The 16,620-nt window shown below is 42.0% G+C and overlaps 1 protein-coding gene across 1 annotated transcript in view; it reads left to right on the top strand.

Annotated features, from left to right (window-relative positions):
* slitrk6 (SLIT and NTRK-like family, member 6) overlaps nt 1–15,154 on the top strand; it is a 46,252-nt gene extending 31,098 nt beyond the window's left edge. Inside the window, exon 2 of the mRNA XM_085998554.1 lies at nt 11,395–15,154. Coding sequence (XP_085854680.1) covers nt 11,419–13,989 — 2,571 coding nt within the window. The 5' untranslated portion in view covers nt 11,395–11,418 and the 3' untranslated portion in view covers nt 13,990–15,154. The remainder of the gene's footprint in view (nt 1–11,394) is intronic.
* The last annotated feature ends 1,466 nt before the right edge of the window (nt 15,155–16,620 follow it).

The raw sequence follows: 16,620 nt of genomic DNA, 5'->3' as shown, positions 1-16,620 counted from the left end.
GGTCGCGACCCCCTATTTCGGCGGTTTTCGGCCCCCACCCGCATTAAAACCCACCGGATGGCTGGCAGAAAATCGGGGCCTGTATGTCTGCTGAATCAATGTGCTATTACACTTAGGTACAATCCCCAATGTTCCTCCACACAGCTCTGGGAGGTTGCCATTCAGAGTTTCACTGATTTGCTGAAGGTCTTTCCACAGACGATCCCGGTTAAGTATTCAATTCTCTTTTGGCATAGGTGGCTCCCAGTGCACAGTACCACTCCATGGAGGATACTTCAAGTGACAGGTGCTCCCAAAGTTTTGCAGCCAGTAATGTTTGCTTCTGTCAATGAATAAAGTGACATTTTATCAACACAGATCATTGTAAAATGTTGATAAAGTATTTTTTTAATTGCGGTTTTACTATTGTTCAGTATTAATTAAAACTATTGTGGCATTGCAAATATTAAACAGCATATAAATGTACCACTTGTAATTACAATGATATGTATATTGGCTTGAAGTACCAATACAATTTATTTTATCACTAATCCTTGAAGGCAAGAGATTTGTTTTTATCTCATTTCTGTCTCCAGTGTCCTCTTTCTTCATCTAAATCAGTTTTTCAAATCGATCATTCATATGTTGATTCGAAGTCTTCAACAGGTTGGTTATCAGCTTTGGCTGAGTGGCAGCACTTTTGCCTCTGAGTCAGAAGGTTTAAGCCTCACTCCCGAATTTGTGTGCATAATCTAGCCTGACACTCTAGTGCAGTTTTGAGGGAACACTGTACTGTCGGACGTGCTGTCTTTCGGATGAAACGTTAAACTGAAGCCCTGTCTGCTCTCTCAGGCAGCCATAGGCGATCTCATAGCACTATGCGAAGAAGAGCAGAGGAATTTTCCTGGTACCATAGCTAATATTTATCCATCAACTGACCGCAAAAAAAAACTCTTTATCTGATTCCTATTCATGGGTCTTTGCTTTGTGCAAATTGGCTGTTGCATTTCCTTACATTCAACAGTGACTACATTCCAAAAATACTTCATTTGCTGTGAGCCCTTTGGGATGTCCCGAGATTGTGAAAGGTGCTTTTTAATGCAAGTTATTTCTTCTTTCTTTTACTCAATATTACTGTTATAGTTTCTGGAATGTCCATGTCTAATTTTATCCTGTGTTTTCAGCTAACTGTAACATACTCAAATAAAGAATCTCTTGACTTATTGTAGTTGCAAAAGATAATTTATTTATTCCAGTAAAATATTGAACCTATACCTATGCCCAATATATTTATTTAGAATAATGCAAGGAGAGTTTGTTTCACATATTGCAACACACGCCAGTAAACAGGTGTAAGCAGACAGTCGGAACATAAGAGGTTTTAGAAACAGGAAAAGACTATTATATCCAACAAGCCTTGCTGCTTCTTCAAAGATCAGCCTCACCTGCTCACCTATTCACCAAATCCTTCAAATCCTTCCTTCCCCAAAAATGCAATGCACTTCAATGGCCTTCTCTGTTACCTTATTCTGTAAATTTTTGAAACATTTCCACCAGACATCCTTTTTTATTCCAAACCCCTAATTTGTAGCTTGTGCTCCTTGCTATTTGAACCCACTATCACTGGCTGAGGTTGGGCACAGTTTCTGCTTGAGGAAAACTACATTCTTTATTTCTCTTTTCCAGATGTTTGTGTCTCTGCTAGTTTAGGCATAATTTTTAAAACACTTGTTTTCAAAAAGAAAACAAAAAGAATCATAATTATAAAACCCTTTCTGTAACCTTACATTTTTATGCATAATGATCAAGCAGTGAGGGGAGACTTTGCTGTGACAGGTCACTGGAGTATTTTAGATCACTTAGTGCACATCCTGTCAAAGGAGTCCTGTACCACAATACAGTTTTGTGTCACATGGGATCTTCATGTTGCATTGACACTATTAACTGTCACAGTACAAAAAAAGATTGTTTGTGTTACAATGGTAGTACCTGGAAGTTGTCATCAACTGTCGTAATCAAAAAGAGCTGCAGTAAAGGAATTGGTTAATCTTTAATAAAAACAGAAAATGCTGGAGAAACTCAGCAGGTCAGGCAGCATCTGTGAAGAGAGAAACAGAGTTAACGTTTCAGGTCGATGAGCTTTCGTCAGAACTGGAAAAAAGCAGGAAATGGAACAGATTTTTAAGCAAGTGTAGAGGCTGGGACAGGGGGAGGGGATGAAAGAACAAAAGGGAAGGTCTGGGATAGGATATTAGTGGTTAATCTTTAATTGATACTACTGTGTAATAGTCAGTGATATATAGAGGATCTCATATACTGATGGTTCAGACACCTTTATTTAACAATGGCATTGCAGTGAGGGTGATGATGACAACTAGATTGATTCCTGGGATGAGACAGTTGTTCTATGAGGAAATATTGAGTAGAATGGGCCTATACTTTCTAGAGCTTAGAAGAATGAGAAGTGATATCATTGAAACATATAAGATTCCGAGGGGGTTTGACAGGGTAGATGCTGAGAGGTTGTTCTCCCTGGCTGGAGTGTCTAGAACTAGGGGGCATAGTCTCAGGATAAGGGGTTGGCCATTTAGGACTAAGATGAGGAGAAATTTCTTCAATCAGAGGCTTGTGAATCTTTGGAATTCTCTACCTCAAAGGGCTGTGGGTGCGCAGTCATTGAGTATCTTTAAGGTTGAGATCGATAAATTTTTGGGCTCTAGGGGGAAAAGAGGGGCGCAAACTTCGCCAGGCGCCCCAAAAAAGTTAGTGCCCCCGTGCTGTAAATTGAGTGGCAGCGCCCCAAGCAGGAGGCGGGGCTACTGGAAGCGGTCTCCCTCCCTCTTAGGGCGCTAACATTCAATATCGCAGTGTTACGTGCAACAGCGCCACGCGCATCGGCACGTAGCGCCGCGGTATTACAGGCCTCCCTCCCCTGATTAAAGGGGAGGGGCCTAGCACAGTTTGCAACGGGGCCCTGCTGGACCACCAGGGAGCGGGGTGCCGGTGAAAGAGCCCATCACTCAAGAGGAGCACCGGGCTGACCGATCGCGGCCAGCACCTCGCATGAGGAGGCGAAAGGGGGCAGGTGCTGACAGATGGCCCAAAAAAAATGGCCGCCCGGCACTTGCCCTTAATTTTCTGCCACCGTGGCTGCAAACATGGCACCCTGACCCTGTCGGATATAACATCCGGCACATAGGTCAGGGGGCACGAGCGAAGTTTGCGGCTGGGGCGCGAGTGGTGTGCTTTGCACGGTGATGACATCATCACCAGAGGCACAGTGCTGCGGGGTGCTACCGGCTACCGCTGCCTCTAACCTCCCACTGAATTTCGCGGGAGGCATTAGCGGCGCTGCGCCCGTGCGCTAGGTGCTTTCCGCCCCATTAGCGCTAACGCGAGGCGCAAAGCAACCCAATTTTCCCCCTAGGGGAATCAAGGGATATGGGGATTAGGCGGGAAAGTGAAGTTGAAATTGAAGATCAGCCATGATCTCATTGAATGGCAGAGCAGGCTCAAAGGGCCATATGGCCTACTCCTGCTCCTATTTCTTATGTTCTTATGAAAGAGAGCTGTGATCAATTGCATTCCTCACATATATCTTCATAATAATGATGATGTGTAACACCCTGGAGAGCAACCAATACATCCCCTGAATCAGTGCTACTGCATAAGACATCTGTTCACAATTTTATTCTGTTAAAGCCGCCAAACACCTGAAACAGTACTAGAAAAAAAACTTGCTTAAATAGCATCTGCTACATGGCTATGTGGTGGAATGTCATATTTTCTAAGTTGGAGTAAAATAGTAAAGAGCCCTTCATAAATTAACATTTGGGTATGACATAAAACAATCCACATTTCTCTAGTGCTCCTCACAGATAGAATACAACAACTGGAATGCAATGATCTATGGTGGAGAGAATGGACAGTGCGCTGAGACATTTGAACAAGTCACGGGGGAGAAGATCACCAAGGTTTTCTCCATTACATGTATACTCTTGAAGATGGGAAAAAGCAAGGTTGGTGCTTGTGTTGAAAAATGTAAAGCACTGACATAGAAAAAGGCATATGTGTGCTTTCAACAAGATATTCACACAGACAGATACACACACACACACACACACACACATGGTTGTAATAGAATGATCTCTTATCTAGATCAATTAGGGAATTTCAGTGTACAATTTCCATTCACTATCATAATATTAACATTCCCTGCAATAATAATCTTAATCCAAGCAGAACATGCTTTGACAGCCTAATTATGCTTTTATAAGAATTCAAACTAAAAAACAAGAACCAGATAATCTAGGAACTAACACACTCCTAAATTAAGTCAATTATCAATACCACACTTAGCCTTTCTGGTCCAAATACATAACTATCCTCTCCACCACACACACAAATAAGTTTTGCTTCCAAATATCCCACACAGAGACAACAACAATGAAACTCAGTTGTATCTTTTCTTTTGCTTTCCTTTTGCCTATTCCAATTTATGCTTGCATCAAATCTTGTATTACATTGGAATATAAATGTTAGTGATTTGTGTTGAACAAGTGAGGTGTAAATTTCACATGGAGCATGGTTAACTGAATTCCACCCCCCCCACCACCCCAAATAAAGCATTCATTGATGCATTCCAGCGTTGCTATTAAGACTTTCTGGCAATGCAATACTTGGCATAAACACAAGCTGCACTTCAAAAGGGAATGACAAATCACAGTGTTCAGGCAAAAATAGCACTCAAGCTATTTTGTCAAAGAGAAAATCAACCTAATGTCTTCTTCATTTCTTTCAATATGTAAAATCCCCTTGATCAGAATTTATTTTGTAGCTGTTTAAAAGGGAAAAAAAAGGACTTATTATTGCCAAACCTCCATAGAAATGTTGGGACCATGAAAACATGGGCTTGTCATTATTCCGATACCATGGCCCCGATATTAACAGGGAGCCAGTAAGAGTGAGGCCAAAAGAACCAGGCAATGCCGAGGACGTGGATGTCCTGCCGATCTTAATGGTAGGGCCTCATTAGCATATCCCTCCTGGCAGCCGGCCAAATTGGCAGCCTGGCCGGTGGGTGGGAGGAAACATTAGTGGCAGGAGGCTGCAGCCAGGGACCCATGGGGATGGTCCACAGCACTGGGAAGTGAGCGTCAGCTCCGGGTGGGAGGGCTGAGGAAACGTCGGTAATCAGGTGAGCTGACGGGAGGTTTGATATCAGGAAGGCTAGTAGGAGATTTGAGATTGGGAGGGCTGGCTGGATATTTGATATCAGGAGGGCTGGCTGGATGTTTGATATTAGGAGGGCTGGCTGGAGGTTTGTTATCAGGAGGGCTGGCTGAAGATTTGATATCAGGAGGGCTGGCTGGAGGTTTGATATCAGGAGGGCTAGTAGGAGATTTGAGATTGGGAGGGCTGGCTGAATATTTGATATCTCGAGGGCTGGCTGGATGTTTGATATCGGGAGGGCTGGCTGGAGGTTTGATATCAGGAGGGCTAGTAGGAGATTTGAGATTGGGAGGGCTGGCTGGATATTTGATATCTCGAGGGCTGGCTGGATGTTTGATATCGGGAGAGCTGGCTGGAGGTTTGATATCGGGAGAGCTGGCTGGAGGTTTGATATCAGGAGGGCTGGCTGAAGGTTTGATATCAGGAGGGCTGGCTGGAGGTTTGATATCAGGAGGGCTGGCTGGAGGTTTGATATCAGGAGGGCTGGCTGGAGGTTTGATATCAGGAGGGCTGGCTGGAGGTTTGATATCAGGAGGGCTGGCTGGAGGTTTGATATCAGGAGGGCTGGCTGGAGGTTTGATATCAGGAGGGCTGGCTGGAGGTTTGATATCAGGAGGGCTGGCTGGATGTTTGATATCGGCAGGGCTGGCTGGAGGTTTGAGATTGGGAGGGCTGGGAAGGTGGGGAGGATGAACATCTTGGCTGGGGGAAGCCGAAGGTTTCCTTGAGGGGCTCAAGGGGAGCACTCTTGCTCATCCTGACCCACAGGGCCACTTACCTTGGGAAGCCAGCAGTTCCCGCCTTGGACCAGCTGCCGGGAATCCCAGAGTATGGGACTCTCACTCACTTACTGTTAAATCTAAGTTGTGGGGCTGATGATGTCAACAGGCCACGACTTTAGTATGTTAATTAGGCCCCCACCTGCCTTTTGCAGGAGCCTCGTCCAGGGCCTGATTTGTGCACTTTAAAATTTAAAGGGGCGGGAATGAGATTGGGTTGGGGTTGGGTTGCCCGATCCTGATACAGTATTTTAAACACCTACCCCACCCATTGGGGGGTGGGGGGAGAGGGGGTTAAAATTGAGGCCTATGTATACACATCAGATGTATCCAACTATATACACATTCAGCACCTTTTTTGACTGGAGATAAGCTACCATTGTGAAATCTTATATAATAAAGAAATATGAATCAGTCCAAATCCAAAATGAGCCAAAGTGGCCTGAATTCATATTTTCTGAGTTAAAATAAATGGGTTGATTTTGAATAAATTCAGATTTTATAATCAGTTTAGAGCTGATCACTAGCTTTTAATTTCTTATCAGCCTGCAGTGTATTCCAGAATTAATTGCAAAGGACTTTTATGGTGGAGAATTGTGAGAATCTTTCACTACCAGTATCACAATGCTTCCTTCTTCATGGCCATTTACAATTATGAAAAAAAAACTGAAACGTTCAGCATCCTGGCTCCACATCTGTTTGTACAATGCATTTTATAATGCCCAATTTTGATACAGAGTACATTACATATTTAAATTATGCATGATTATGAATGTATTACGAAAGAAAGCAAAGCATTGAATATTCAGTTCCTGACCACATGCTAATTTACACCTAGAATGTACAAATAATACTTATAGAGAATGAATTTGAATAATATTAAAAAATGTTTGCCCATAATCTGGTCTGAAGCTTTAAAAATATTCAATTAACAACTGACAAGGGATACGTAATGGAACTTGAGGTCCAATCCCAAGCCCCGAGTGAAGAGCAGTGCTTGCAGGGAGCACCCAATGGGAAATCGTGATTTTCCATATATTAAATTTAATGGCTGAAATATCCCGTGCCGCCCACAATGTGTTCCCTGCTGGGAACACAAGAGCAGCTCTTTGATTTACTGAACCAAATAAACTATTATGATATTGGACATACAACATGAGCCCAAAGTGTCTACTGGTCTCACATTGGTATCTGTGGAGTTTGGTGTGCAGTTGGCACACTGGAGTTCGCTGTTCCTGTGCCCGGGTCTATTGCATCACATGGGAGCAGCACTTAGTGGAAAATCAGGTTGGGATGATCACACTCCTGTGAAGGAGCCCACCAATTTTCTATCCATTTAAAGAGTAGGCTATTGGACAGGCTGTCTTATGGGCATGTGATCCTCCCTGCCTGATTTTCCTCCCTGTGCTGCACTCAGGTGATCCAATATTCCCAAGTACAGCAACAGAAAAAAACGTGCTTCATATTGTCCATTGCACATCCCCCCAGGTCGCAAGAAGGCCAGTAGTAAAATAGGTCCATGCGTGCAGGTGGGAGAATTGCTTTCTTATAATATTAAAAAGTCTTGGGCATCTTTAAAACATAGCTTTGCACCAGCCTAGAATTATTCTGTACCTAGTATGAAGTCAAATTGGAGTGAAATGTTCTCCTGCAGAGATTTGTTTTAATTTGCTCTTGGAATGAGGACAATGTTGGTAAGACGGCATTTAGTTCCCATCCCTATTTGCCCTGACAACTGAGTGGCTTTCTATTCCACTGCAGAAGACCCTATAAGTCAACCATAACATGGACTAGATTCACATGGAAGCTAGGCCAGGTTCCCTTCTTGGAAGAATATTAGTCAAATGGTTTGATTTCTGGCAGCTTTCATGATTATTTTTTTTCTGCTTCTATCCCAAAAATGACTAGACTTTTAAAATTCAGTTGCATAACTTGCCATGCTGGATTTGAGTTTACAACTTTTGGGTAGCTAGGCCAACACCATAACCGTACCACTTGACTTCGGCATGTATGGTAGCCCCCACTTAGAGTGCTATGATCATGCATCGAAACCTGATTGGCAGTAATGCAAACATGACAGCACCCCATCCACCACCTTAAACATTCACTCCCTCCACCACTGGCGTACCATGGCTGCAGTGTGTACCATTTACAAGGTACATTGCGGCAACTCACCAAGGTTTCTTCGGCAACACCTCCCAAACCCACGACCTCTACCAGCTAGAAGGACAAGGGCAGCAAGTGCATGGGAACACCTCCACCTCCAGGTACCCCTCCAAGTCACACACCATCCTGACTTGGAAGTATATCGCCATTCCTTCATTGTCGCTGGGTCAAAATCCTGGAACTCCCCCCCTAACAGCACTGTGGGAGTACCTTCACCACACGGACTGCAGCAGTTCAAGAAGATGGCTCACCACCGCCTTCTCAAGGGCAATTAGGGATGGGCAATAAATGCTGGCCTTGCCAGTGATGCCCACATCCCAGGTACGAATTAAAGAAAATAAAAGCCTTTGAGTTATGTATCATGGCCACACCTGGTGGTGTTGTTTTTATATGTATATATAAGTCACTGAGTTCTGTCATATACTGTATATAAGATAATTCCACATGTTAACTTGGCAAGAGAAATTTTTAAGGTAAAGTCAATACACTTTTAAAATGTTCCATCTAACCGCAGAACCGGAATGGTTATGCCTCACTACATCTTGCAAGGTGTGATATTAAGACAATTACTATATAGTTATAGCATTAACCTCAGGAGTAGTTGGGGACAATTGAGAGGAGAATGGGAGATAGACTCTGTAGAGAAGAAGATCAGACAGAAAATGCGGGTGGCAAGTATTATATTGTAAAGTACTAATTTATTTGTGCAATATTGCTGTTTATCTGTTGTGTTTAATATTATTAAATGATGGAAAGGAATTGCTTGTTTCTACTCCACTCACCACTATGAACTGTTATGCCTGGTGGCCTGCAAACATCTAAAAGATAAACCATAGCAAATAAATTACTCCTTTTTCATCTACATAAGTGGTGTGAAATGTGATCAAAAAGGTGACATCAAAATAAGCAGCTTGAAGATAAGCAGAAAAGAGTAAATGTTCATCTTTAGTGCTTGCCAGTGTAGAGCTTCACATTTTAATTGAGCTCACCAAGGGAAATTGAAATGCACAGTAAGCAATTTTCTCTCCATTAAGCAGATGCAGCCCTATAAGGTTTTCGAACTACTTGCCCCCTGCCATGATTTTCAGTCTATTAAACGTTAATAGTTGGAAAGTCCTAGGATCATTCTTGAATGCCCAATATATGGTCCCAGTGAGCAAAGCTCTGTGCTGGGAGTGCAAAGATGAAAATTCGTCCTTAGATATTTTAATTCAAATGAAGGATATTGGAGTTAAACGTTTGTCATAGTACTTATTCTGATGTTAAGGGTGCGCTTAGACTGCTGCTTGGAGTCTAAGACTGGCAGTGCCCTATTTATACTGATGGCTGAAACTTCAGTTCTGCTGCCAAGCAGAGATTCCTGCGCCCTTGTGCTTGCAATTAGCCCCTCTCCAGGCAGTGACATTTTAAATGTTTAAACAGTGTGTTCACAGCATCCAGATTGTCTAAACATGTTAGTTAACTACAGGTCAGTTTAAAAAGTCCAGAAGATCCATGGGACCCTCGGGCACATTTTACACCCACCTTGACAATGCATAGGAACAGATAAGAACATAGGAACAGGAATAGGGCACTTAGCCCCTCGAGCCTGTTCCGCCATTCAGTGAGATCATGGCTGATCTGTGACATAACTTCATATACCTGCCTTTGCCCCATATCCCTTAAAACCTATGGTTAACAAAAATCTATCAATCTCAGATGTAAAATTAACAATTGACCCTTTTGCGGAATAGAGTTCCAAACTTCTATCACCCTTTGCATGTAAAAGTGTTTCCTAACTTCGCTCCTAAAAGGCCTGGCTCTAATTTTTAGGCTATGTCCCCGAGTCCTAGACTTCCCCAATCAGTGGAAACAGTTTCTCCCTATCTACCCTTTTAGTTCTCCTTAATATATTGAAAACCTTGTGTAAATCACCCCTTAACCTTCTAAATTCCAGGGAATGCAACCCTAGTTTGTGTAATAAACACAGAAAATGCTGGAAATACTCAGCAGGTCAGGCAGCATCTGTGGAGAGAGAAACAGAGTCAACGTTTCAGGTCGATGGCCTTTCGTCAGATTGTTAACTCTGTTTCTCTCTCCACAGATGCTGCCTGACCTGCTGAGTATTTCCAGCATTTTCTGTTATTATTTCAGATTTCCAGCATCCGCAGTATTTTGCTTTTGTCCTAGTTTGTGTAATCTCTCCTTGTAATTTAACCCTTGGAGTCCAGGTATCATTCTGGTAAATCTACGCTGCGCTCCCTCCAAGGCTAATGTATCCTTCCTACGGTGTGGTGCCCAGAACTGAGCACAATACGCCAAGTGTGGTCTAACTATCATAACTTCTACCCCCTTGTATTCTAATCTTCTAGATATAAAGCCCAGCATTCCATTAGCATTTTTGGTTATTTTCTGGACCTGTCCATTACTTTTTAATGATCTATGCACGTGGACCCCTAGGTCTCTTTGGACCTCTGTTTCTAGCTTTTCACCATATAGAAACTACTCTGATCTATTCTTTTTTAGTCCAAAGTGGATGACCTCACACTTGCCTACATTGAAACCTTTTGCCACAGTTTTGCCCATTCACTTAATCTATTAATATCTCTTTGTAATTTTATGCTTCCATCTACACTGCTTACAATGTCGCCTATCTTTGTGTCATCAGCAAACTTGGATGTGTGGCTCTCTATCCCATCATCTAAGTCATCAATAAATACTGTGCCTAGTTGAGCCCCCAACACAGATCCCTGAGTGAAACCACTAGTCACAAAATTAGTGTACCTGCCCATTATCACTACTGCTTGTCTCCTGTCACTCAACCAGTTTCCTAACCAGGTCAATAATTTGCCTTTAATTTCATGAGCTTCAACTTTAGCTAACAGTCTCTTATGAGGGACTTTATCGAATGCCTTCTGAAAGTCCATATAAATACCAATGCATCGGAGTTGCAGAGTTACACTTTGTATGGTGATAAACATAGGCGGTGTGAGTCTACAACTCCTCATTGTTTCTCTCTGGAGTCAGGTGAGCACTGACTCTAGATTTACAGTACACATGAGCATCAGTGCGAAGCAGAAACTGCTTAGCACAACCACTTAACTTGCAATGCAAACACGCCCTAAAACATGATCTTGTTTATTGTAAATGACGTACCTATTTAAGGTTTTGTTTTTAGATTTAAATCAGAGACTCTTTTTGTGTTCCTCTATGTGTACAATGTCCAAAAAATAACAATTTGTGTGGATTTTTTTAATAGATATTTGAACACCGTGAAATTTTGATGGACTTTACTTCTGAGAAAATGTTGACCTGGATCCTTCTTCTAAGTGCAGTCTTAGTTCTAATCAGTTCCCAGAAGGCAGATCCTTCAAATGCTTCAGACAAGGAAGTGTGTGAGAGTCTTTGCTCCTGTGTGGAAAGAGATGGCTTGCTGCACATAAACTGTCAAAACAAGGACATTAACGAAATATCCCAAATAAAACCGCCGCAGACATGTACCTACAATCTTAACCTACAAGAAAACTTGGTGAGCATGTTAAATCCCAATGACTTCATTAACTTCAGGAGTGCTTTGTCACTACATCTCGGCAAGAATAATTTGCAAGACTTGGAAGCTGGGATTTTCACCGGCCTTAGTTCTCTCAAACGCTTACATATAAATAGCAACTATTTGCAAGTACTGCGAGAGGGCACATTCCGAGGACTGGACAATTTGGAATTCCTTCAGGCAGACAATAATTTAATTCATATTATTGAGCCTGGTGCATTCAGTAAGCTTCACCGGCTAAAAGTGCTCATCCTGAATGACAATGCAATCCCCTTTCTCCCCACCAACATCTTCCGTTTTGTGCCCCTGACACACCTGGACCTTCGAGGAAATCACTTAGATTCACTTCCTTATGTTGGTCTTTTGGAGCATATTGGCAGGATAATGGAGCTTCAACTGAAGGATAACTTGTGGAAATGCGATTGTGACTTATTACCACTCAGATCCTGGCTGGAAAACATGCCTCCCCAGTCTAATATCGATGATGTTGTTTGTGTGCACCCATTTAGACTGCAAGGTAAAGTTTTAACCAAAACACCAATTACAGAGATTTGCCCTACTGGATCTGGAACTGACTTTGAAGAACCCATAAATTCAATTAATTTGGTGGTAACTCCAGTTGCTGATAATACTCATATTCAAAATGCTAATACATCAGTTATTAAAGAACCTAAAAAGGATCCATATATTCCACAACCTGATGGACAGGATGATGGCAAAATTCCTATAACAAGAACTGCGACCCATCCAAAATCGCCCTGCACAACAACATGTCATTGCAGCACACAACCAAATGTAGGGCAAATAATGAAATGTCAAGAAAGAAACATTAAAAGTTTATCAGACCTTGTACCCAGTCCACCAAATCCAATAAAGCTTTATTTGACTGATAACATTATCCAGTCTGTGACAAAATATGATCTCCAAGATTATGGCAGCCTGGAACTACTCCATTTAGGGAACAACCGAATAACAGTAATTGAGGATGGTGCTTTTGCAAACCTCACCAATCTCCACAAGATGTATTTGAATGGGAATAATATTGTAAGATTAACAAAAGAAATGTTCATCGGGCTCCATTGCCTTCAATACTTGTATCTGGAACACAATATAATCAAAGAGATAGTACCAGGGACATTCACTGTCCTACTACAGCTCAAGGTCTTATATTTGAACAATAACCTCCTTCATAGTTTGCCTCCACACATATTTACTGGCGTTCCACTCTTACGGTTAAATCTTAAAAATAACCATTTTATGCATCTCCCTGTGAGCAATGTAATAGATCAACTTGAATTACTAGTTCAGATTGATCTGGAAGACAATCCATGGGATTGCACTTGTGATTTGGTAAGCTTGAAGCAATGGATGGAAAAACTCAATAAAAATGTTACCGTGAGCGAGATTATGTGCGAGTCTCCTGAAAAGTTTGCCAAGAAAGATTTGAAAATGTTGAACAATGAATTGATATGTCCTGGATTAATAAATATCCCGGCCCCACCAACACAGACCGTTGATATCAGCCTGACCACAGCAGTCACAAGTACAGCCTCCAGCCTCCTGAGTTCTATCATGGACACAGTGCCACTTTCTGTATTGATCCTTAGCATGTTAGTGGTGTTCATATTGATTGTATTCAGTGCAGCTGGGATGGTGGTCCTTGTGCTCCATCGTCGGAGGAGATCAAAGAAAAAACTTAAAACTACGCCAGTACAGGACTGCAGCCCATTGCACGTTCAGTACAGTGTATATGGACATAAGAGGACCCACCATACTGGAGAAAGACCGGATGGAAATATATATGAGCAGCACACAATTAACACAATAGGTCCAGTGTGTAGAAGTCATCCATATAACATGAGAGATGTAGAGCTGGACAGCGAAAGCAAAGATGGAAATGAGCCAAAAATGATTTACAGGAGTCACATGATGAGAGAAAATGATTCTCTGCTCACAGGTTCCAATATCAAATTCAGTGTAATAGAGCAGACCCCAGAATTTGTGCCCCTCCGTGATCCTAGTTCAATGTACAGAAATATTCTTGAAAAAGAAAGGGAACTTCAGCAGATTGGGATCACCGAATACCTGAAGAAAAATATCCCACCGTTGCAGCCAGAACTCAATGTTCGCTACCCATCGAGGCATGAAGAGCTGAAACTGATGGAAGCGATCATGTATTCCAGGCCTAAAAAAGTTGTGGTTGAAGAGACGAAAAATGAATATTTTGAGCTGAAAGCAAAGCTGCAAACTGAGCCCGACTACCTAGAGGTACTGGAACAACAGACAGCATTGAACCAACCATGACTTCTTGAAGGACATTGACATTTTTAACTTGGCTGTTACATTGTGATAAATGAGCTCATTTGCTATACTAAGACATTAGTGCCTTTACAGATGATTCTCTTTTTCTACATACAATACAGCAGTAATCCTTATTAAACTCAGGGATCGATAGACAAACCATTGGGAACAGCCATTGAGAATGCAGATACAGGTACAGTAACTGCCAACAGCATTTGTTTCACAGTATACAGACTGTGCGGTAGTCAAGCACAAAGCTTTATAAAGCGTCAGGACGATCATTTTGTAGTTGTAAAGACAATCCTATTAATATAACCTAAAGATGTTGTCATGTGAACCAATGGTGGTCGAAAGAGGGTACCTGAAGGTGTGATTACTGCCTGTATGCACATTTACTGGGAAGCCTTATTTTCAAGGCCACTGGTTTGCAGTTTTCATGGAAAAATGGATGAAATCGTGGAATGTGATCCCCAAAACAACAGTCAAAATCCTATGTAACGAAATGGAATCTGACTTATTCGGTCAACGTAAACCAGTGACCTTGCTTATTTTTATTTTAGTTAACATGTATACTCTCACAGTCTTCTGTTATGATTTCATTGTCTGATATGGGGGGGGCGTGTTACATGACTTCTGACAATCCAATCTTCTGATGCTGCTGGATTTTATTTTAAATTATAGACTATAGTTTGTACTTGCATATCTGCAAGTCTGAAATAACTACTGTAAGAAGCAGACACAGATGTGGCTGCACACTGTATTTAGACTGTGTCATGTTCTCTTTGTGGCGTTGCTCTTGTGTCAGTTATATCATTAGGCATTCCCAGTTCCTCTAAGCCTGGGACTACATTCACTGCTTTTTTTAAAAAGAAAAATTGAAACAAAAAGAAGTTGTGCTTTTTTTTTGTAAATCTTTAAATCACAGCAAGTTTAAAAGCTGACACATGTGGGGGAAAAAAGCACACAAAGACCAAAATGTTGAAGGGTATGATTTGTTTCAAATACAATATAGAAGTCTGCAAGCTATTTTTTCAGTTACAAAATGTAAGATTCCTGTAAGCTATTTATTCTGTACAGTTTTGCAAATAAATCAGGGGTGCCTTTCTTGTAAAAAATAATAAAATATGCGCACTGAACTTTTAGTTGAAATAAAGTCAGGATAAAAGAATCTCTCCTTTCACCGTGTCTTTCTATTCTGCCTCGCTTCTGGAATGGAACCAGCCTTATTTCTGCTGTTCGTGTCTGCACATACTACGGCGGGATATTCCTCAGAGCTTCACCCTCTCCGCTGATGTAACTTCAGTGTGGCAGGAACCCTATTTACTCGTGCAACCAAGATTTCCGCTGCAATTCTGGTACAGGTACAGCGGCCGGAGCAGGAGAAGTTCTGAGGTAAGATCCAGCATGTCTTTGTTTTACAGTCCCCACCACTTACACCGTCTACACTTGTCACGGTGCCCATGTCAAGCAAATGGCGCAAACCCTTTATCATCACCATAGGAGTCAATTACAAATGCATCACTTAAAACGTATTAAGCACACTGACTATTTTGCGCTGTTCAGTACGTGCTCCGCTGATGCCAGGCAAAGTAAGATATTCAGGCAGCTTCAATCAGCTATTTGCACTGTTATAAATTGTGGGAGCAGTCGTAAAGTGGAGACTTCAGAGAGCATCAATCAGCTGTTTGAAGCTGCCTAAAGACATCACTTTCTGACTGTCTCCCGTAAGTTGGAGTCAATTTTCACGTCCACCACCTATAGCGGGCAAATCACGTTACTACGAATGCGTCCGCTATATACAGTGCAGACTCTATTTTAAATTGTATCACAAGAAAAAGATGTTGAAGAGAGAGAAGAATTCAGATAAAAGAACTTCAAGATCAAATGATTTGCAATCAACTATCACTTGGCTAACGGACCTTAATTGACCAGTCATCATATATGTTGTGATTCTGTTCACTGTGTGAACAAAATGACCCAGCAGGATATGTTCATGCACATTCCATGGTCTTTTAAGGTTCAAATCAAAAGACTGGAAGAATTCACTCATATAAACACGCTGACATTGTTAATAAAGATAATATGAACATGTAAACATACAAACTTTCCTGTTTTGCCAATGCAAAAATGTTTGGCATTACTAGAATAGAAGGCCTTTTGAAGATAGGCAGAGTAATGGATTAATGAAAGGTATTCTGGCCAATTCTAAATACAGGCCGTGAACAGGTGAGCATCCACTGCCCACCCATTCTTGCCGCAGGGATGCCCCAGCTATTTAGAGAGCCGGGCTTCATTTACATGCCGCCAGGGAGCTCCACATGTCAAGTAACGGCCCAGAGCTTTTTTGTGGGCCTAAGTGAAACAGACAGGCACTCCAACCACCCATCTTAGAACCCTTCCTGAGGTGGCAGCAGCAGCAGCACCATTGGGGCAGTAAGTGACCCAATGGCATTTATGAGCTGCAACCACCCCATTTACACTGGGCAGAGGGAGCTAAACTCAGCCCTATTGTGCATAAAACAAGTGACCTTTCATCAGTACACCGAGCTGGGATTTGAGGAAAGAGTTAAAGGCAAAATAGGTATGTATTAGGTTGTATGTAATATTAATATGTTATATATAATCTTCAGGGGA

Source organism: Somniosus microcephalus, chromosome 10 (genome assembly GCF_052327205.1).
Source record: "Somniosus microcephalus isolate GS21.2 chromosome 10, FLI_Smic_1.0, whole genome shotgun sequence".
In the NCBI taxonomy this organism is placed as follows: domain Eukaryota; kingdom Metazoa; phylum Chordata; class Chondrichthyes; order Squaliformes; family Somniosidae; genus Somniosus; species Somniosus microcephalus.
The sequence above is the reverse complement of the archived record's forward strand: the minus strand, read 5'-3'. Positions and strand labels throughout refer to the sequence as shown.